At 39.5% G+C, this 24,800-nt stretch overlaps 1 protein-coding gene across 1 annotated transcript in view; it reads right to left on the bottom strand.

Annotated features, from left to right (window-relative positions):
* The window catches only part of LOC5570926, a 231,975-nt gene that overhangs the window by 4,240 nt on the left and 202,935 nt on the right, over positions 1-24,800 (bottom strand). Inside the window, exon 12 of the mRNA XM_021844903.1 lies at positions 12,367-12,531. Within this exon, the coding sequence (XP_021700595.1) occupies positions 12,367-12,531 (165 nt within the window). The remainder of the gene's footprint in view (positions 1-12,366; positions 12,532-24,800) is intronic.

The raw sequence follows: 24,800 nt of genomic DNA, 5'->3' as shown, positions 1-24,800 counted from the left end.
ACTGTTGAACGCACTCTTCACATCGATAGTGACAACCGCGCAGTGACGGATGTCGCTCCTTTTTTGCCACCTGAGCTGTCTGAACAACTGACTGGATAGCGTCCAGAGTAGATTTACCTTTCCTGAATCCAAACTGAACAGGCCGTCCGCACCTTCCATATACGGTACTAACCTATTGAGGATCAACCACTCCAATAACTTGCCCGTCGTATCTTGTACACAGATAGGTCTATACGCCTACGGGTCACTTGGTGGTTTCCCCGCCTTTGGTAGTAGCACCAATTTCTGTCGCTTCCACACATCCGGGAAAATTTCTTGATCTATGCAACGTTGCATCGTGGTTCTGAACATGTCCGGATCCGCATTCACTGCCGCTTTTAAGGCAACATTCGGAATACCATCGGGTCTCGATGCCTTGTTTGACGCGAATGATTCCACGACTTCTGCCAGCTCTTTGTTCGTCACCCTCATCACTTCCTCTTTTTCATCCGCCGCATACGGCGTTGGGGCCCATGGGCTTGTGGGATTATCGATCGCAGCAACTCGGGCGACTTCTCTTGGGGCGCTATGGCACCTTTGGTCTTAGCCATTACCACTCTGTAGGCGTCACCCCACGGACTCGAATTGGCACTTTGGCATAGACTATCAAAGTATGCCGTTTTCCTTTTTGAGAGCTAGCTTTGCCTCTCTGAATGCTTCACTGTGTTCTTCTCATTGTGTTTCTGTGCGTGCGCGTTGCAATCTTCGTCTAGCCCGAAGGCAGATCGCTCGAAGATTTGCAACTGATTCGCACTACCAGTACACCGGCGGCCTGTTCTCTTTATGAGGGACTTTTCTTGGTACGGAAGCATCGCAAGATCGTGATATCACAGCAACTAGCTCTTCACCGTTTAGGTCCAGAGTCTTCCATTCACACCTCAGGGCTTCAGTGGATACTTCACCGGAGAAGCTCGCTGTTTTTCAACCTCGGGCTTGGGTCGAGTTACATCGCACTGTAACTCCGCCCGCCTGGTATTATACTATAGCGAATCGATTGATGATCGCTATGAGTATGACCGTCATCAACGCGCCAGTTCATGGTACCTAAAAGGTTAGGACTACGAAACGTCACGTCGATAATCGGTTCTGCACATTTGCCAGCTCTACATTAAATGCGGCCAGGGATTTTAACAATAGTTGGCCGCTTTGGTTTGCGTAGCGGCTACCCCACTCCACTGCTCATGCATTAAAGTCACCAGCTATCACTACTGGCTGCCGATTGGCTAGATCGGCTATCAGCCTGTCGACCATGTGGGAAAATACCTCAATTGACCACCTGTTACGCAAGAATACGCTATCGCAAAACCGTCATTAGAGACGGATTGGGTATCGTCCTGTCGTCCCTATAGCTGCTAGCTGTTGAAACCTATCCGCCACCCAGTTCCCGTTGTTGGCTGGTATGCGGTATGGATCCGATAGTAACACCACATAGTTTTTCGTTTCAGAGACTGACTGCCAAAGCAGCAGTCCGTCCGTTAAGTGTCCGTTGTCTGCTATGTCGAAACATATTGAGCACTTTGCGATTTGCTTACAATCGCTTGCCCTATGACCTTAGGTGCCGAGTTTTCTGCACATCTTACATCTGTCTGAACCATTGCAATTCCACGACTTATTGCCCTTCCCTAAACGCTTGAAGCGAACTTCAGGAGGCTGTAGTATGCTCAGCCGACAAACCGACCAGTCTACCTTGAGTATACACAAGTTCTTCGCTTTGTTGGCCTCTGCAACCGGCAGCCTGATCGCCGCCACCTGGGTGCCCTGCAGGCCCTTTCTAAGGTCACACTGCTCTTTGAGGGCAGTCGAGACCTCCGCTGAGTCGGTCACCTCATCCAAATTTTTACACTGGAGAGTCGCTTTTGCAGTCAGGGATCTTACATCAACTTCGTCGCCAAGTATTTCTTGTGCCAGTTGCTTATAGACTGCACCATTTTGCTTGGCGTCCTTCTTTAAGACTAGGATCATTTCACCAATCCTAGTCCGCCTTATGCTCCGCACATCTGTGCCCAATGGCGATAATTTCTCCGTGCTTCGTATCGCCTTCAGAAACTCGGCGTATTTCGCTCTCTGCGTTTTGATAACGTGGGCCTCGTCTAAATTCCTACGTTTCGCTGTTTTCGGTTTAGCGTTCTCCTTTGGCTCCGTTTTCGGTTTCCTCTATTGTTTCTTATTTCCAACTCGTATCCACGGGCTACTGTTGCCATGCGCCCGTGGTTCCTGTGGATGCACTGCCTGGTTTGGGCTATCCCGTAGCTCTTTTTCTGGCTTTCTTGACCTTAGGCTTAGTGTTTGCCTCTCCACTGTTGCCATGTTCTCTTGATCGCGGAGCTTGACTCATGCCAGCTTTTCCACTCTGGAGGACGGCTGCGTAGGTCACTTTTAACTTAACAACCGTATGTCTTTTCTCCACGTATTCATCCTCGGAAGGTCCCCTCTCACGCATCACGTATCGAATAATATTATCAGACACATTCGCATTGCCTGTGAAGGAAAACACTACAGTCTGACACGACTTAGTGTCTGTTTTACCCTTTACCTTGCCATGTGGTGCCTTAGCTTTCTCGAAGTCCTGCTTTCCAGCTAGAGCTGATTGTCGCAATTTCAGTAGACTTGTTTTCAAGGCAGCTACCTGCATTTTCGGGAGGTATTCGGCCAGCAGTGGTAGAAAATTTCGCATCACGAAGCAACTCAAAAGTGTATACCAACGCATAAAAAACATCACAGACTCGGGAACTGGCCAGGTGTGAGTAAGTTCGCAACCATCTGCTCAGAAGAACATGTCAAGAGTTAATATAATTCATATTTTATAGAGAGTGTTCAAGAGATAAATAATAGTATAGAAGACGTTCCTGATATTTTCAGTGATATAAATTCTCAATTGTCCTGTGATGAAACAAGCAATTTGTTTTAACTTGAACGGGGCTCTCGTGAGCACATGTATTGAACAGAACATGAACAGAACGCGTTCAAATGCATCTCTGCCGGTTACTGATGGGTCAAAAAGACTCTCCTTTACATTCCGCTTGTTGTTTGTTTTGGTTGATCATCTCTTATGAGTCCCCCTAAGAACCGCTATCCATCTCCGCTGGAATAGTTCCCTTTATGGTCCCGTGGTTATCTATGCCAGCAGGGAAGCCATGCTAGGGTTGACATAGTCCTTCGGCTTAGGTACTATGTTCAGAGCCGGATCGGCGCAAGTCAGGTAATGGCATCTGACCCTACTCCCGCCTAGTTGGAACAACCAAGCGACGGATTTGGAACGTACTCTAAGGCCTTTTCTCGGTTTTACGGGACGGGGGCAGCATGCACCATTAACCCACTCGCCGTTTCAGGCCAGTGTCACCCAATCCTGCTAAGGGAGTAGAATGTCGCCGCTGTCAGCCTCAACGCATATTATCCAGTACATATACCGTTACTTGTCCTTGGTCGTGCGCTGCCAGTATACATAATTTAGGGCTGTACTGGCGTTGGTTCCAATGTGCTCGAAGCACTCCTACTCGTAGTTCCATGCCATGTCCGTTTGTATCGCGACCAGTATGCCATAATCAGGATCTCACTGGTATCAATCCTGATGTGCCGGTTGGCACTCCTGTTAGTTTGGGCTAGGGTGCTTTGGTACTTTAAGCGGCACCGATCGCTTGGACAGAGTGACATTCGGATTCTTGTGGTTTTTATGAAGGTTCATCAAAGCCCACTGTAAACTCCACCACATCCTGGGCAACTCCCCAACTCACAGAGGTTCTGGGGAGGTTCGTTAAGCTCCTGGATTTTTATCCCTGCTGCTCCGGTAGGTCTTACCTTGTAACGCACCACAAAGGTGATCTACCTGCGTTACGGGAAATTTTTTACTGTAGTAGCATTTTTTCTATGAGTGATTGTCCTTAAAATTAGAGGAGATATCTTAGTCTTGCAGAAAAATCCGGGTACTCCAAAAATTTCTCTTAGGCTAACTTTTTTTTACATTTTTACTTTGCTCAAATCATTTTGAAATTTCTCTTAGTTATAGGAATAACTCAAAATAATACAAATCTAGATGCCTGACCTTTTCAATGCTTCCAGGATTATTTTGACGGTGATATTCTCCAGGGACTTTAAAGGACGCAAAGGTTTCATAGACAGAAAAAATAAATTTGGAGGCAGTAAAACTAAGCATTAATAATTTTGCGGCCGGCACTATGTTTTGGAATCATCAATATGACCAGCACAGTCCGTTAGGCTGAGGACCTCTGCAGTAGAGGAATAAAAAAAGCATTCAGAACCCAAGATTTGGCAGATCGACATCTCTTGACGGATAGAAGCAAATTACAGGACAGCATCATGCTCTAATCGTGGCTCTTCAATCTACTACACTTTCGTACAATTTTCGCAAGCTCACTGCCGTTCGAAAAAAAAAAACAACGTCTCCTTGCAGGCAACGTCGATTTGCAAATCATCGCGGTTGAACACGGAGCTTGCACAAAGAACAAACTGTAAACTGTAATTTGGAAAGCAACGAGAACAAAACAAACCCGACGATTTCATCGCAAACTGTACCCTGGCCGGCCATTAGTGAGACATCAAACACAGCCCACTTTTCTGACTGCAGAGAAGTTTGATGACTCCTGTCGGGACAGCAGACAGAGCAAATCGAATGCTTGAGGGTTTGTGGCTGTAAACTGGTTGTATGTTTTTCTTTACTCATTGTTTTCTATTCCCATTCTTTCAAGGTAATTATTAGTTTCTGGTAAAAAGTATCAAAATATTGTACGGTAAATATAAGAGAGAAATCCACTTGACCTTTACATCACGCAGAAAACTAATTAATAGCAACACTTTTACTTGAATTTCCAAAATCTTATCAGTAAAATGATTGTGGTGATTCCTCGTCCAAAGTTTTGCTTAAAACTTCGACTGGCATGCACTAGTCACCATCCTAGAACAGCACCATATTTGCATTTGAGATCGCGAATTAGGGATATCATAAATCATATAATGTACCATTCGCAGTTCATCGGTCAGTGAAGACAGACGTTCGTTCCGATTCTCCGTGCTATATTGTTCGGTTCTATTGTTAGATACTAGTGTTCGGTACACAAAGCTTTTTGACTCGAGTGGTGTGAAAAGATAAGTCGCCCCTTTTGTTGTTGTTCGAGGTTGGATTTAACACGTGATCAGAGGTACATTTTTGATACTTTTTTGGCAAAGCCCTCCATCCGGAGATGGAAGGGTCAGGTGATCCACCTGATCCTCCGGATGAGACGGTAGGCGATAAAATGGATTTGACCCTTTCGGAAAATGCTTCTCATGGAAAATGCAACTCGAATGGCCCCCTTGAGGCGTCCAGAGTAAGGATTTATCCTGAAAGTGCCAATGGTCCCTACACGGTTTTCTTTCGAAAAATCGACAGACCTCTCAATCTTTTGCTGATCTCTGCCGAATTGAACCAAAAGTTCAAAACGGTCAAAGAAATCAAGCAAGTTGAGCTACGCAAAATTCGAGTGACGATGTCCGATCGAAACGAAGCAAATGAAGTTGTTGTCCTCCCTCGGTTCAAGGGACTGTACAGAGTATACATCCCGTCAGCGGAAGTAGAAATCGACGGTGTCGTGTATGACGAAGTGATTTCTCCTGAAGAAGTGGTGAAAATTGGCCAGGGAAAATTCACAAATCCTCAGCTCCCCATGATTTCCGTTTTGGAATGCGAAAGACTCGCGATGCGCGAAGAAGTAGCCTCCAATGAAATGTCGTTCAAACCCTCAAATGCAATGCGTGTAACGTTTGCAGGGACAGCTTTACCTGATTATCTGTGCATAAACGGCGCATTATTGAAAGTCCGTCTTTATTCGCCGAAAATCATGTTATGCCGAAAGTGTGGTCTACTGGGACACACGAGTAAGTATTGTAGTTTGAAACCTCGATGTGGACAATGTGGAGGGAATCATGATGTGGCTGCTTGCGAGGAAGCAAGTACATCTATTCAGAAGTGCCTTCTGTGTATGGAACCACATGGTTCCATGAAGAACTGTCGCAATTATCAAGCAAAGAAGAGAGAAAATAAACAATTGCTGCTGAATCGTAGCAGGTTGTCCTACGAGACGTTGGTGAAACAAGTTGATCCAACATTCGTTTCCGAAAACACCTATCAAGCATTGACCCATCATGAAGATGAGGACAATGATGGTACGAACAGCTCGAACAGTGGTTTTAAACCACCTAGGAGAAAGAGAAAGCGGGATGTCAACGGTAAGTCCGTCGACAGGATCTCTTCTCCGAAAGATGACACAACCTCTAAAAAAAATAAGCCAAAGAACAAAATAAACGATAGAAATGACCAACAGCTCCCACATAGCACGCGTGATCCATTCCCTCCTTTACCGAGTGGTAGAGATGTCCCAGGATTTAGAAAAATCCAAGAGCAAAAAGCTGAGCAAACGCAAAGTTTCTCAGGGCAAAACGTTACGGAATTAGTGAAAACCATATGCAAATTCCTCAACTTCGATCAGTTTTGGATAGACATGATCGTCAAAGTAATCCCCTTATTGACTGCCCTTTGGAACAAACTAACTTCCTTATCGACGCCCCTTGAAACTCCTCAACCGCTGTAATGGCTAATTTAACCTCAAAGAAATCTTTGAAAATTCTCCAGTGGAACGCACACAGCGTTGTTCCGAAATTAGATCGTCTTAAAGTCCTCTTGCTGAAAAACAACATAGATGTTTTCTGCATATGTGAAACCTGGCTTGTGGACAGTAAATATTTTCGAATCCCGAATTATAACATTCTTCGCAAAGACCGTCTTGAGCCATACGGTGGAGTCATGATCGGATTGCGCAACGGTATTGAATTTAAATCTATCAACCTTTCCTCATCAGGAAGCGTAGAGTGTATAGGAGCTTCCATTAAAGTGAATGAAGTGTTTGTTTCCGTGGTATCAACCTACATCCCTCCAAATGGTCGGTGTACAGCCCGGGACTTGCCTGTCATTATGCTCTAGTTCGTTGGCATTATATTGCACTTGGGAGGTGCTAGATGATCCCAATGACAGCGATCATCTACCAATAATTACAGATTTCTCTCCGTCAGTTGGTCCAGACGTTATCTCTGAAGATATCTTATACGATTTAACAAAACATATAAATTGGGCAAAATTTAAAGATACGTTAATAATAGAATTATCATCACAAGAAAACTTCCAATTAGCGAAGGACAGATATGAGCATTTTTCGAATACCCTTATACGATGCTTGTTGCAGGCTCAGACCAAACGGATTGAATCGAGGAAAAATAAAATTCGAAATCCTACATTTTGGTGGGATAGAGAATGCTCAGAAAAACTGGAAGAGAAGACGAGGGCTTTCAAACTATTTCGGTCCACCGGATCAAGAGAAAACTACTTTGAATACAAGAAAGCTGAAGCCGCATTTACACGAGTGACTAAGCATAAAAAACGGAACTACTGGAAAAATTTTGTTGAATCGTTAGATAAAGATGTATCACTTTCCACTCTTTGGTCAATTGCTAGGAAGATGAGGAATAGCAGAATTCGGACTGAGCCTACAACAGAGTATTCTAATGAATGGGCCGATCAGTTTTCGTCTAAAATTTGTCCACCATATGTCCCAACGGATATAAGGAACTTTGCTGATAACCGAAATGAAACTTTTGGAAACTTAAGCTTACCGTTCAGTATGGAGGAATTGAATATGGCTTTGGCATCTTCAAACAATACCTCTCCGGGATTAGATAAAATCAAAATGATTGTTCTTAGTAGTCTACCGAAAATTGCAAAAGAGACACTTTTGCAAATTTTCAATGATCTGTTTACGCAAAATGTTTGTCCCGATGAGTGGAGACAAATCAAAGTAGTTAGTGTTCTGAAACCAACTAAGGACCCATCTCAAGCAAGCTCTTACCGTCCGATTTGTCTGTTATCCTGCCTTCGGAAATTGATAGAGCGAATGCTGTTAAATCGACTAGAGCTGTGGGCAGAAAAAGAAAATATTTTCTCCGAATCCCAATACGGATTTCGAAAAGGGCGAGGAACAAGAGATTGCTTAGCGCTTCTAGCATCAAATGTGCAATTGAGCATTAATAAAAAACAGGAGTGTGCATCAGTGTTTCTGGATATTTCAGGAGCATACGATTCAATCGTTATTAACATTCTTATCGAAAAGATGCATAAACTAGGTCTGCCCTCAAAAATCGTCAATTTTTTGAGTAATATTCTATCATTCAAAGTAATGCATTTTTACAACAAAAATACACTACAAACAGTTCGCTACAGCTATTTCGGCATACCGCAGGGTTCTAGCTTGAGCCCATTTTTGTATAACATATACACGAATGATATTGGTCGCATATTACCTAATGGTTGTGTATTCTATCAATTCGCTGATGATACAGTACTAATTATACCAGGAAAAGATAGATACGTTATTGAACATTTCATGCAGCAATCTCTGGATCGCACTGAATATTGGGCAACAGAAAATGGTCTAACATTTTCTGTAGAAAAAACCAAATCTATGCTGTTTACAAGAAAACATAGTCCACCTACTCTCTCTTTGTGGCTATATGGTGAAGAGATTGAAAATGTCACTGTGCATAAGTATTTGGGAATATGGTTCGATTATAAAATGACCTGGAACGCCCATGTGACCTATCTTCAGAAAATTTGTTCGAAGAGAATCAATTTCCTCAGGACCATAACGGGAACATGGTGGGGGGCACATCCTACAGACATGATAATGCTGTATAAAACAACAATTTTATCTGTACTCGAATATGGATGTTTCACTTTTGGATCAGCTCACAATACGCACCTTCATAAATTAGAGAAAATACAATACCGATGTTTGAGAATAAGTATCGGATTGCACTCTACGCACACAAAGTCGGTGGAGGTTATAGCTGGTGTCATATCTCTACAGACAAGGTTCCACGAACTCAATTGTAGATACTTGGTAAAATGCATAGCTGAAAACCATCCGTTAGTAGAAACATTAGATGAGCTTTTTGAAATAAATCCATCTTGTAGAATGTTATCTGCATACCGACACGTTATTACGATTAAGATAAATGATCCACCAGCAACGAGAAACTTTTCATTTTGTGTTGAAACTCATTCCTATATACCGGATATGGATGATTCAATTTTAGCAGAAATCAGAAACATCCCAGAACATCAATTAGGTAGAGTGGCACCGAGTATTTTTCAGCAAAAAATTAATTCTGAAGACATTAAAAATATTTTCTTTACCGATGGTTCTCTGATTGATGGATCAGCAGGATTTGGGGTATTCAATGAAACAATAGGATATTTCTTTAGCATGCAAGATCCATGCTCGGTGTTTTCTGCGGAGATCACAGCAATCTATTTCACATGCAAAATAATCCAACAACTTCCTCCCACGCGTTACACCATATGTTCCGATAGCCTCAGTGCTTTGAGAGCACTACAGGTTAATCGGATTTGCAATGACACAAATCAAACAGTGTTACAAATAAAGGACATTATCAGATCTTTGACCTCTCAAGGATTTTGGATTAAGCTCCTTTGGATACCTGCCCATAGCAACATCTATGGCAATGAGCAAGCTGATAACTTAGCAAAGTTGGGAGCTCTAAAAGGGAGGTTGTTTGATTACGGGACAGAAATCAGAGAATATGCTAAATCAGTACGATCTTCAATGACGGAAGACTGGCAATTATCATGGGATAGAAGTGATATGGGGCGATGGTGTTATTCCATCATACCGAAAGTCTCAAAGTTCCCTTGGTTTCATGACTTGGATGTGACCCGAACGATTATTAAAACATTCTCGCGGCTAATTTCAAACCATTATGCCCTGAAAAGCCATCTTTATCGAATTAATTTAACGGATTCTAATATGTGCGAGTGTGGAGTTTCCTACGAAGACTTTGACCACATTTTATGGTCATGCAATCGGTTCAACGAAAGTAGAGAACAACTCAAAAAGGACTTACAAGCCATAGGCAAACGCAATTATCTTCCAATAAGAGACATTTTGGGCTGTAAAGACATCAAGATGTTACAACTGATCCACGTGTTTATGTCTAAGAACAAAATAAGGATTTGATGAAAATAAAAATGTATCGAAGTTCATGTTTATAGAAAGATCAATAACTACGAAATGTGTAGTAATGCAGTCAATAGTGTATAATAATATTAATATAAATAATAAAAATAAAAAATAAAAAAAAAATTAAAAAAAACATACAAATTATCAAATCGAATCACGGCTCAGTTATGGTTAAAAACCGGGAGAGCCATTAGTTTTAAGATTTATTGTACAGTTAGTTGTAGTGATTGTTGGTTAAATAAAAAAAAAAAAAAAAAAAATCATATAATGATACGTACTACATATCTAAGAATTTTGTTTTCAAATTGTTGTTGTGTCATGAATCATGACGTAAATGAAAAAGTTTTGTAAAAAACAAGCGTTGTGTAATGACCCATTAAGTAACTGAACAAATTGGCGTGATGAAATTATGATGAGGAGTTGCAAAAAAAAACATTAATAAACAACTGAGCGAACTGACTGTTCTAATCTTATCAAAACTTTACCAAATTCGGTAATCTGAATTTAGTGTAAACTACATGATTTCCTGAATGTTTAGCTCCTTTACTGATTCTTTGTGTTACTGCAGTTGTAATAATAGTGAAATTATAGAAAAAAAGAAAAAACGAAGCACGCAACCAAAAAGTCCAGTTCCTCGAGTAGCAGAATCTACTCCCGGCAGAAGTTCCATATTTTGTACATTCCCACCAACTGGCGAAACACGCAGCCCAAAGGCTTATGGCGGGAGGATCTTGTTCTAGATAACGGCCGGAAGATGGCACCGAAGCAAAACTACAGATAATGATACGTTTTGTTACGACGATATGACTGTGCTTTTTTTCTCTTGTGGTTACACCCAACTCCAATGAGGCCCGCCGCCTTGCGCCAGTTGGTGAATTACAGAAGAGCAACGCCATGAAGAAGCGACCGTAAAGCAAAATCAAAACACAAGAGATACGACCGCAAGCAAACTGCCGAGGCCGACATGCACCCAATAATGATGGGGGACTGACTTGCCAGGGTTGATATGGAGAGCAAGCGCCGCACTAAGAGGTTTTGTGACAATCTGGCTGGCAAAAAGTATTTAGAGGCATTTTGGGCTACTTCATGCTCAGGTACGCGCCGTCCACATATTACGTAACGCTTGACAGGGAAAAGGAGGGGGTCTTAAGGTGTCTAGGTTCAATTCCCAGTGGGTCCAGGATCTTTCCATAAGGGAAATTTCCTTCACTTCCCTGGGTATAGAGTATCATCGTACATGCTACACGATATACGAATGCGAAAATGGCAACTTTGACAAAGAAAGCTCTCAGAAAGTGCTCATTGAACTTTAAGCTGAGAAGCAGGCTATGTCCCAGTGAGGACGTTATGCCAAGAAGAATAAGATGAAGGAGAAGTCTATGGACCGATGCACGAGTTCATTATTTGACGTTTAAGCGGGGCCGTGTTATTTACGTGACCGTGGCAACAAGTGAATTCGGCACCGCTCAAACGTCAAATTAGTGAACTCGTGCATTGGTCCATTGTTTTGTCGTCTGTCTCTCTGCATTGTGTTTTGTCATTGGACACTAGAAAACTGTAAACAATCATATGCGACCCTAAAAACTCAGCCATCAATTCAAAATCTAAGCTTATGACCAGCTAGACTCGCCAAACACCCCATAGTGCGCCGATTGTCCGTTGGATTTTTTGTTTCATATTTTCCGTAATGGCTGCGTTGCGAAAAATGATGAGCTTCGTCCTCGACTTAATCCGCCGTCGAAAAATAACTAACCAGGCAAAACATAGTTTGGGGAAAGGGAAAGCGGAAAACATAAACTAACGAGAATACACAAGTCATAAAAGTAATTTAGATCAGAAAATCATTGCGGCGCACGATGGTAAGAGCAAAGGCTAATGGAAGAAACTAAGATCGGTTGGAAGCGGCGAAGGCGAAAGAAACGCGCGCGCCTTCGGAAGAACAAAAGAAGCCGTGCAGCCTTTTTGTGGTTGGTTCTCGGTTGTTTTCGGTTTATGCTTCATCCCTGGGGGCATAATGGTAAAAAAGAGAGCCTCATCGGCATCGACAGCACACCACAACAGTAACATAAAAAGATTCCACCATCGCAAGCCATCTATCCGAGAAAATCGATTCGATATAGGGATCTTGGGACAGTGAACGTAAAAATGGCGTCTTGTTTGATATGGAAGACGTTTTCGTCGGAAAGATTGACTCATTTCAACGGTCTAATGTTCAAATATCAGAAAAAAAAGGTTCAAAAAAGCTTACCTGATTAATTTTATTATTGGCACAGAAGAAACCTAACGTAGCTATTAGGTCGATTATCACAGCCTGAGTTTCACCCTTCTCCTCCGATTTCGGTACGCAGTACTGCAGCAGAATGCTAACCACGTCCAGAAACTTAAACGAGAGATTCTCCTCCGATAGCACGTCCTAAAAAATAGGAAAAAAAAAATAACTATGAATATAAAACAAAAAAAAAAACAGAGGTAGGTATATGAAGAACTATATTTGGGGTAGACCAACCAGAGAAGCTTATTCAATAAACGTTTTCTAACCATTAAGAAAACTAATTTTCAAGAATATTTGAGTTGAATAAAGTGTTATTTTGCTACAATTATTGTTGACAATTTTTGCTCACCGAGATTTTTTATTGAAAATAGTTATGGTTGGAATAGTTATATTTCTAATCCTAAGCATCATTTATCTGATTCTTGACATTGCAATACTAATATTCTTAAAACAAAATCAGATCCTCTAACATAGTAACCAGACAAAGTATTCTATATTACGAGATCCAAAAACACGCATCTGTGTGTCTGATTCTTGAGAAATCTTGCCAAAATCGGCCGTTTCAGAAAAAATCTTTTTCCATTTTCCATTGGCTGCTTCCAAATAGCATCTGATTCTTTATTTTATAAACGAGATACTTACTCGAACATAATGTCACCTAGACATAATGAAATGAAAATCATTATTTTCTCCATATATTTGCTCAACTTTTCTCAGTTTGAATCAGGTGACCCTTCTCATGTACCCAAACTATGACTTAAAAGTACAAAGTTTGAAACTGAAAATTTGTCTGGGACTCTCTATTATGTGTTGAGTCAGAATGTCAATACATTTATTATGCATTTATTACGGGACCCTCCTTAGCCGAGTGGTTAGAGTCCGTGGCTACAAAGCAAGGGTTCGATTCCCGGTCGGTCCAGGATCTTTTCGTAATGGAAATTTTCTTGACTTCCCTGGGCATACAGTATCATCGTACCTGCCTTATGATATACGGATGCTAAAATGGCAACTTAGGCAAAGAAAGCTCTCAGTTAATAAAAATGGAAATGCTCATAAGAACACCAAGCTGAGTAGCCGGCTCTGTGCCAGTGGGGACGTTAATACCAAGAAGAAGAATTATGCATTTTCGCTGATCTGGTCAATCACGAAAGAGCACCACTGTTATGTGCCGTCAACCCAAACCCTAGGCACATCTCCGTTCATGGCACGGCCACATGGCAAGAATCTAATTTAAAAACTTCCTACGTACCACGCATAGAGCAAATATGTACTCCCAAGAAAAGCGATCTACTCCGGGTCTGAAGAGGCATCCGGACCCATCGAAGTTAATCGAAACACAACCCCACACGAGTGTAAATATCAATTTACAGAGCTCAACAGCATCTGAGCCATATTTGCCGAGCCGAAAAGTTACTCGGCAGAATCTCCCAGCAAAATGCCAACATTTCATCAGTTTTCGTCGACTGCCGAAGGGTTCCTTCACTCCGAGAGGCAGCCAGCGCTTCGTTAATGGAAGTGAAATTTTTCCACTTAATTTTTGCCACACACTCATAAATGAAAGATTAAACAAACTTTTCATCTAAATTGAATCAATGACGATGGGTTCAACGGAGCAAACGAGCGGGATGATGCTGGATTGGTTGGTTGTATGGGTAGTAGGGTGCCCCTATCCTTCTCGGAAAGTCATGATGATTAACCCTAGAATGAAAAGTATCCCAGACAACAAGAATGTGCGCATAACGAAATCATCTCTTGTGTTATGCGATGTTTAAATGTGCAAAGATTCCGTATAAAATGTCGTCAAAGGGCTTTATACATACAAAAGTGGAGGCGATATATGTGCAAATGATTAAAAAATATTTGTTTTACAAAAACACTATAAATAAGCCTATTTTTCATCCTAGGGTTGAGCACCATAACTTTTCGAGCTTTTTTTTTTTAATTCTTGGACACCCTATTCGATAGGTAATGGCATCGGTGCTATTGATGTTCGACTTCGCAAAGCTACATAATCATCTGAAGGCAGCATAGAACGGATTCTGCGTACGAGAGAAGCGCATGTGGTTAGCTAAATATTTACAAAACATGAAGCTTCTGGTTTTATGAAGGACGTCCCTACGAAGAACCGGGCGAATGAGCGCTAGAAGCACTAGAAAATTGAAGAACGATGAGGAAGATAGCGTGAAGAGTGATTGAATATTAAACAACATACTTTGAATTGCAAATTGAATATGTGGACCTTTCCTCCAGAGCAAGGGATTGCGTAACGTAACACTTCGATGTGATATTGACCCATATTGATGCATTGTTTCAGCACAAGCAATGCAAAACTAAGATAATCATAAGATGATTGCAAGGCCGAATTATAAAATCTATCGCCTAGGTAAATTGAATGCATTTTACATGAGATTCAACGTGATGTTCCAATTTACAAATCATGCAGTGCATTCTAGTGGAGAAGTTGAAGACTTATTTTCTTGATCATACATTGGTCGACATTCGTTTAATCGAGTTTTACTTTTTGTCAGCAAACCAAGATATTACTTTCATTGTAAAACAAAATCGTTCGTGATTATACAAAAAAAAACTTCCATTAATACACACTGAAAGAAATATAATAATAGTAAAAAGCTGAGGAATGCGAACTGGAAATCAGCAAGCAGCCAGGCTGCTGTCAATCCAAAATTTACTAGTGCCTAGCAATGCACGGTTGTTGTTGTACAACACAAAGCACAAGTTGTACAACACAAAGAATGCCAAGTAGGGAGATTTACGGCTTCGGCACCATCCGACTATTATTGGCAACCAAATTTAGAATGCCAAATACATAGTATTTTTCTATCAAAACACACCAATCAAAACATTCAGATGACTCGCCAGAGATGTCATCAATTCAAATGAATACGCCTCAAAATGCGACTGATTCGGAGCTGCCGAAGAGATTCGCTCTTGGGAAAGCTGCCGACAATAGTCACACTGACAAGACCTGTTCGAAGCGTTGTAAAAACGTTTCCAAAAAGTTTTTAATAATTATGTCCATGTGAATCGATAGAAGGTTTAGCAGCGTATAAATGTAAACAGACAAACACGTAATTTGTCTGCTGATGTACGAGAAAGTTGCAAAAAAAAAACGCGGCGTCGGCTTAGACTGCCGAGAATTCGAAAATTCCCCTATTAAAGAAAAGTAGTGCTTGATCCAAATCATGGATCAGCCGTTCACAACTTCCACTAAATTTGTTTCTAACAGCCATACGACCAAAAACTTTCTGATTAGGGGTTTTTTTTAATAAATCGTGCGGATTCATGTGACTCGTCTGTAATCACAGTCGATCAAAGCAAGCATGCATATTTCAGATGTCACCCGTCGACTCCCATAGTATGGGGCTCTGCACAAAAATGTATCTCTCCCTTTCACTCTTTCGTGAAATTTGTAAACAACAAGGCCAGTAAAAGTCAAAATCCCAGGCGAAATCAAAACAGTGCAGTCATATAGAGTGACAACTGTCAAAATACTCGAGTGACAGAGCCGAGTCGAGCGAAATTTTTGGTCGACATTGACTCCAGTCGAGTCTTTTTTGATCGACTCGACTTATAAAATAGGGTCCTAAGTCTATTTATTTGGTTTATTGCCTGCATTGAACTGATGAGGCTTTGTGTGAAGTATTTTAGTTGCATTTTGGTTTCCTGTAAGGCAAGCAAATAAACAACAGGTAGCACTCGTGGAAAAGATTGTGATCAATTTGAACGACCAAAATGTTCGACTTCGCACCCCCAGGTAAGATGTATTTTCTTGACGAACAATTATGAATCACCGTGATCCTGCCCAACATCTAAATATTGTTGTTTAGTTGCTTGAAATCTTTTAATAGTATATTTATGGGAACGAGGGATAATGATAAAACTCTATATATGGTGAGTATAAGCATGAGTTTTAATGCAGATGGTCTCACTTGACGTTCAGCAATACAATCAAAATTGCAACATTTTCGCGTGTCACAAAAATCAAATTATGCGTCTCTCCGACCTCTTTTTACGACCCCCAACGTGAGAAGAACCGCTCGTAAAAAAAACCGGTGTTGTAATTATGGGGCCTATTTTTTAAATCGAGCAGATTCATGTGACTCGTCTACCCAAGTAACAATGAAAGCTGAACAGCAAGAGTATTTGCTGAACAATGGCTGATTAATTGTGTACAAGGCTGAACACCGTGACAGCTGAACAATAATTTAAAGAAAAGCTTATTAAACACTCTAATTCAGCAGTATACTCAAAGCTGAATATCAAGTTGGACAAGCTAATTTCCATCTACAATTTTATTTTTGTTCAGCTATCCTGAATGATATTGATTAAAGGTTATCTAAAGCTTTAATCAAATCAACAGCCATTGTCGAAAAATTGTCCAGCTGTAGGTTGACAAAAATATACACACCAACGTTTGGGTAAAACACTAAATTAATTATTTAAACAATGTTTCATCGAACTCACCGAACAACAAATTTTCACATCCCGAAGCGGAAATGCCACTATTGGCGATTAGGTGGCCAAAAATCTAAAAAATTGACTTGTTCTGATAGGTTTTCTTGTACATCATTCTATAGTAAACACTTCTATCAAATTATTCCTGGAATATCAAGGCACGATCTTTTATATTTTAATTGATACAGTAGGTCAGAGTTGGAGTTTTTAAGAAAAATGAAAAATTCAGTGCAAACACAAGGTACACATTGAACACAATATACTGCATAATCGTAATATTTTATACAGATCTTTATACGCTGTCCGAAAGCTTATTCAAAAAGCTATCTTAGAAAAAAAAAATGAAATAAAAATTCGTACTTAAGGTTGGAAAAATGCGGGGAGTGCACTGAAAATCATATACTTGATTCTATATCGCAACTTTACACATCCCATACTTTTTTGTCCCAAGTTGTCCCAGGCTAAAATGTATTTCCAAACGTACTTTGAGATGTTAACTAAAAGATCGTAAAGAATTTAGCTGCACAAATTTGCACTTTTTAAAATTAAGACTTTTTAAGTTTTTCCAATTCTATTCTTAACCATTTTCTAATCAAAACTGCAAAAAAATAATTCAGAGAATAACTGAACATCGCTAAATCATTCATATCACCATTTCTACATAAGTTCTAACATTTACAATGGTTTCACAACGTTAATCGCATAAATGGCTTATATGCATCATTAGTAACAAAACTTGTTGCTTCGCTATAGGCCCTATTCAAAAGTTAGTCTCGAACATTTGTTTTTGAAAATAAAACATGAAATTTGTATCATAAAACTCATAAATACGACATGACATGGAAAAAATATGTTTGGCCGCCAGTCTGTATGGAAACAGCCCATAGTGTAGGGCATGCACTAGAATTATCGTTATTGAAAAGGGGTCGAATAAGCGCAAGATACACCTTAATTCAGCCTTCCATAAAGCTTCAATTAAGCTTAAGGCTGAATAAAATCGCCAGAATTAAATGTTTAATAGCTGAACAATTTTTTTTTGTTTTTTAATTTCTTTATTAGTATCATTCCAAACATTACATTCATTTCTTATATCTAGGTGTTCTGTGTTATTAGACAACACTATCATCCTAATTTGGTAAAACAAATTTAAGATTTAATTAACATTTTGTTAATAACATATAACATTTCATTTGCCGTAGCAGTTCAGATTTTTTTACAGGTGAGTTGATTTCACCTGCTTATAAGAGGGAAAAAAAAAGTTTTTAATATACTTAACCTAACTTAACCTAAACATATAACGCATTAATCGTGGCAATAGAAGATTGTAACGATTTTTGCCTGAAATTATTAATTATTTTATTTGACATTTGTTCCAATGTTTCAACATTGGATATTCTATGTAACTCATTGGTACTATACCATGGAGGAAGTCTCAGAATCATTTTCAGCAGAGCTTTCTTCCTGGTATTACAACAGCTACTCCATATTGGTACAGCATACAACATGGCTGGCCTGAAAATTTGTTTGAATATCAAAAGCTTGTTCTTAAGACAAAGCTTTGATTTTCTATTAATAAGTGGATAGAGACATTTTACATATTTGTTACATTTGGCTTGAATGCCCTCAATGTGATTTTTGAAAGTTAAATTCTTATCTAGCATGAGCCCTAGATACTTAACTTCATCTGACCAATTTATTGGAACCCCTCTCATCGTGACAACATGTCTACTTGAAGGTTTCAAATAAAGAGCTTTTGGTTTATGTGGGAATATTATTAGTTGAGTTTTGGAAGCATTAGGAGAAATCTTCCATTTTTGCAAGTATGAAGAAAAAATATCCAAACTTTTTTGCAATCGACTACAGATGACACGCAAGCTTTGGCGGAGATGCCTGTGTCATCCGCAAACAAGGATTTTTGACATCCCTGAGGTAACTCAGGTAAGTCAGATGTGAAAATATTGTATAATATTGGTCCCAAAATGCTGCCTTGGGGAACACCAGCTCTTACAGGAAATCTTTCAGATCTGGAGTTCTGATAATTAACCTGAAGTGTACGATTTGACAGATAACTTTGAATTATTCTAACAATGTATGTTGGAAAATTAAAGTTTTTCAATTTTACAATCAAACCTTCATGCCAAACACTGTCGAATGCTTTTTCTATGTCTAGAAGAGCAAGACCAGTAGAATAGCCTTCAGATTTGTTGGAACGGATCAAATTTGTTACACGTAAAAGTTGATGAGTGGTCGAATGTCCATGGCGGAATCCGAACTGTTCATTGGCAAAAATTGAATTTTCGTTGATGTGGGCCATCATTCTGTTCAAAATAACCTTTTCAAAAAGTTTACTGATGGAGGATAGCAAACTGATTGGACGATAGCTAGAAGCTTCTGCGGGATTTTTGTCTGGTTTTAAAATTGGAACAACCTTAGCATTTTTCCATTTGTCAGGAAAATATGCTAATTGAAAACATTTGTTAAATATATCAACTAAAAATGATAAGCTACTTTCTGGAAGTTTCTTGATGAGGATGTAGAAAATTCCATCATCGCCAGGAGCTTTCATATTTTTGAATTTTTTAATAATAGTTCTCACTTCTCCCAAATCAGTCTCCCACGCATTTTCGAAAACGTTCTCTTGATTGAGAATATTTTCGAACTCCTGAGTAACTTGATTTTCAATTGGACTAGTAAGTCCTAAATTAAAATTGTGCGCACTTTCTAACTGCATAGCAAGTTTTTGAGCTTTTTCACAATTAGTTAGTAATAATTTGTTTTCGTCTTTTAATGCCGGTATTGGCTTCTGAGGTTTTTTCAAAATTTTAGATAATTTCCAAAAGGGCTTAGAGCCAGGGTCCAATTGAGAAATTTTATTTTCAAAATTTTTGTTTCTTAATTGAGCAAAACGTTTCTTGATTTCTTTCTGCAAATCCTGCCATATAATTTTCATAGCAGGATCACGAGTGCGTTGAAATTGCCTTCTCCTCACGTTTTTAAGACGGATCAAGAGTTTAAGATCATCGTCTATAATCACGGATTCAAATTTTACTTCACATTTTGGAATTGCAATGCTCCTGGCTTCAACAATGGAATTTTTTAAAGTTTCAAGAGCATTGTCAATATCAAGTTTTGTTTGTAAGGGAATATTAACATCAAGATTAGAGTCAATAAATGTTTCATATATATTCCAGTCGGCTCGAAAATAATTGAAAGTGGAGCTGATAGGATTGAGAATCGCTTCTTGGGATATTTGAAATGTAACAGGGACATGATCAGAATCAAAATCAGCATGAGTAATCAGTTGGCTACAAAGATGACTAGAGTCAGTTAAGACCAAATCAATCGTAGATGGATTTCTAGAAGAGGAAAAACATGTAGGGCTATCAGGGTATTGAATTGAGAAATATCCTGAAGAGCACTCATCAAATAAAATTCTGCCGTTGGAATTACTTTGAGAATTATTCCATGACCGATGTTTGGCATTAAAGTCACCAATGACAAAAAATTTTGACTTATTGCGAGTCAATTTTCGCAAGTCAGTTTTGAGCAAATTAACTTGCTGTCCATAGCATTGAAAAGGCAAATAGGCAGCTATGAAAGTATATTTACCAAACTGTGTTTCAACAGAAACACCTAAAGTTTCAAAAACTTTAGTTTCAAATGACGAAAACAGTTGATGTTTTATACGCCTATGAATGATGATTGCAACTCCCCCACATGCCCCATCAAGTCGATCATTACGATAAACAAAAAAGTTAGGATCTCTTTTGAGTTTAGATCCAGGTTTTAAATACGTTTCGGTAATAACTGCTATATGCACGTTATTAACCGTAAGAAAATTAAACAGCTCGTCCTCTTTACCATTCAGAGAACGAGCAGTCCAATTTAAAATATTTAAATTATTATTTGGATCCATTAGAAAAACGTAGTCCAATAACAATTTGATTTGTAAATTTTACACCAACTTGGACTGCTTCAGTCATAGTGGTGGCTTTGAACATTGCATCAATCATTAGATTCAATTGTTCAGTTAGAAAATTAAAATCTGAGGCAGACATATCACTTGAAGTGGGTCCATTTGATGATTTCCCATTAGAATTTTCGGTAGACGAAGAAGCTGAGTAAGAGTTACCTGTGGCGGTAGGGTTTTTTCCATTTGATTTGAAACAAGTAGAATGGGTACTCATGGAACGAACAGGGGAGGAGTTCAAATTTCCTGCTACGATATCGGCAAAGGATTTTCCGTGGGTAGATACATTCGAAATTGAAAGATTCGAACGACTACCCGACGGATTAAAATTAGTTTGTGAATGAGCATGATTATGATCTTCCTGATGGGTATGATTCATGATCAAGCGATCGTTAACTGAAAAATGAGCATTGTTCGATACTCTACCAGGCAAATTCCGGAAACGACCGTTATCGTAACGGATATTATCTTTCATCTGCCTGGCACGAGCCTCAATGACCCTTTTTCGTGAAGGGCAATTCCAAAAATTGGACTTATGGTTAGCCCCGCAATTACAGCATATGAACTTGGTGGTATCTTCCTTCACTGAACAGACGTCCTTGGCGTGAGAAGAACCTCCACAAATCATGCATTTAGCATCCATGCGACAATTTTTTGTACCATGACCCCACTTTTGGCACCGACGGCACTGAGTGGGGTTCTGGTAATTTCCTCCAGGTTTCTGGAAATGTTCCCATGTCACACGGACATCAAACAAAAGTTTTGCTTTTTCTAAAGCTTTAATATTATTTAGTTCTTTTTTGTTAAAGTGAACTAAATAAAATTCTTGAGAAAGCCCTTTCCGACCAATGCCAGATTGGGTTCTCTTTTTCATAATGATTACTTGGACTGGGGAAAATCCAAGTAAATCATTTATTCCATTTTTGATCTCTTCAGGTGACTTATAGTCACTTGAGAGACCTTTCAAGACAACTTTGAACAAACACCCTTCCTTTTGTTAGTTGTTGATACCATGTTTAGTTAATAAACGAGAAAGACGTGACCTTCGAGAGGTTTTTTCCCTAGACGGTGTCCAAGAAGGATTACCACCGCTAGCTTTCGCCAACGGGTCCAACGAAAAATCGAAGGCACGGGTCCAAACAAGGATCGTAAAGGGATCAATAGTAGAAAAAATAGTACTGAAAAGTACTGTTTAAGTAGCACTGAAAAGTACCGTTTTTAATTTTAGCACTGAAAAGTACTGTTTGTGTAGCACTGAAAAGTACTGTTTTATTGCTTTAGGTAGTTTTTAAGAAAACTTCCAAGAGCAGAGAGAATTCGTGTACGCACAGCACGAAGGTACGATGCGCACTGAGCTGAACAACAATGTATGCAGGCTATGAACAGCTTTTGATCAAACAAAGGCTGAATTGAATTAGTTATAAAAGCGTTTGAACAGCTTCAAATTGTTACCTGGGTATATACATTGTCGATCAAAGCAAGCATGCATATTTCAGATGTCACCCGTCGACTCCCATAGTAATCCAGTCACATAGAGTGATAACTGTCGAAAAACTCGAGTGACAGAGCTGAGTCGAGCGAATTTTTCGGTCGACTGTGACTCCAGTCGAGTTATTTTGATCGACTCGACTCATAAAATAGACCCCTATGTTTTTGAAAAATGTAACCTGTAGATGTGAATATAATGATTCGAGATATTCCTATCATTTGAAGCATGGATTGGGTACTTTTCAAAATGACCATTTAAGTTTTCATATTCAGGCAAAAGATGGCAACACTGCTCGATTGTTATCAAAAGAGTCAATTATATCGAGATGCTATAAGAAGATAGCATTGAATTATAAAAAATAATTATACCGAATGTTCACCAAGGTTGAAGAAAGTGTTGCATGTTACAGTTTTCAATGACTCGACTCATAGAATCATATTGTGATTCAACTGCTCCCACTGCTCCAGGACCGACAGCAATTACGAGACGAACAAGCGCTCCATATGGGCACAGCAGTTACGCAGTTTCGTGGGACAAACCCCATGTCCCGGCACCAGATAGCAAAGCTGCGGTATTCCTACCGGCTGACGAGTGCAGTGAGCATCCTAAATCAACACAGTACAAGCAGGGGAATCGATGAGCGAGGCTGGTTTGTCATGTTGCTGAAATTGTTAGGCCCGCAGAGCACCGAGATTTCAGAGAAGTTAACATTACTGAGATCCTCGACATCCATGGACAGCGTTGTACAGTTGAGTGCTCTTGCGAAACGATTGCGACGTTATGGACAATGTTCGAAGCGTAAGGAACAAAACTGGATATTCAATATAAACGAGAGAGAGTTCTAGCACCGCATCCGAAATGACAAGGTCGACTTTGGTGAGGGACTTCCGGAGATTGGCAACGTTACACAATTTTGGGCCAATTTATGGGTGAACACCAGCCAACATATTTGTTCACATAACTGCCCAGACAACCAAAATGTACGCATAACGAAATCACCTGGAGGCTTTGTATGTGCAAAATTTCACTTATAAGATGTCGCGAAAAGGCTTTCTACGTACAAAAGTGGAGGCGATGTGCGTGCATATATTATGTGATGAATAATAACATACAATGCGAGTGTTTAAATATTCCACCGAACTAACCTGTGATCTTATGCGACATAACTTATGATAACAAATGTTGATTTGACAGCTGCTACGAATTGATTCGACTTACTTTGTACGAGTGTACGAGGTGAAACAAAATGTGCAAATGAACTCAGAAAAAAAGTGTTTTATGCGAGGAAACTCATCAATTTGACGAGTTTATCCACGGTGTTTTGCGAGTTTGATATAATTAGTATGAATAAACGTATAACGTGAACTTTCATGCGATTTCTGGTTGTCTGGGTGAGAATCAACTAAGTAAAGTGAACGCTTATCCGTGAAATAAATGATTGTTTAAAATGCATAGATTCCCTCTATGTGGACATAAGTGGAGGCCATATACGTGCATTCCAGAAAATGCAGTGTAGAAAATACAACTTCAGACGAGTTCGTTTGGTGCTTTCTATAATTTCGTACATAATTGTGTTTTGCTCTTTATATGACTTTGTTTTTACAAACAAATAAAATATAAAAAGGTAAAATAAGTGGGTGCAAGCCTCCATGCAATGATCTTGAGATCGCTAATCATATATACTACCACTGTTCCGTTCAGTCACTGTTGAATGACACGGAAATCTGGCAAATATAAATCCGACATCGGCCCATCGGCGGGTACGTCTACTCCATCTATACTGCCCTTCACGTTCAAGAGAATTTGTCGTTGGTACATCTCGTGAATACATCAGTTTGCTTCAATAATTGACACAGCTTTAACATGTTTTGAAATAATTAATTTGATTCTCATTTGATAATGATACCATTACAAATAAGGTAAAACCAAATAGAGGGAAATGTACGAATTTTCTCTATTCGCACAAATTTGGGGGCCATATAGGGTGGTTTCGTGTAATATGGCCCAACGGGGCAATACACCTCCCTTCATTTTCACGATATGGAGATTTTGGTGGAATAATTCCAAGATAACTTTGGATACATTTCTACAAGGCTGTGCAACTTTTTTTCCAACGAGGGGCATATTTCCCGGGATGTTTTGATACGTCAAGATTTGAACCGTTCACAAAAAACATCTTGTACCCTTTTTCAGAAGCAATAAAAATACTTCTATAACGTATTTGCTACTGTGGTAGAGCACTTATTCCTTAGGGGGCGTTTTACACCTTGTTACCTTACATATATTTAAGACAAATTATCATGGCCAATACAACTTCAGACAAGTTGATTTGGCGCTTATTATGACTAACATGTATGACATGTGTTTTGCACTTTGTATGATTTAATTTTTACAAATATAGCAAAGAAACATAAATGAAAATCGTGAGACAGGCTTGCAGCCTAGTGACGATCATCAATCAAGTTATTACAATAA

The sequence above is a fragment of the Aedes aegypti genome, chromosome 2 (genome assembly GCF_002204515.2).
Source record: "Aedes aegypti strain LVP_AGWG chromosome 2, AaegL5.0 Primary Assembly, whole genome shotgun sequence".
Classification (NCBI taxonomy): Eukaryota; Metazoa; Arthropoda; class Insecta; order Diptera; family Culicidae; genus Aedes; species Aedes aegypti.
Note: the sequence above shows the minus strand (reverse complement) of the source record. Positions and strands in the feature narration are given on the sequence as shown.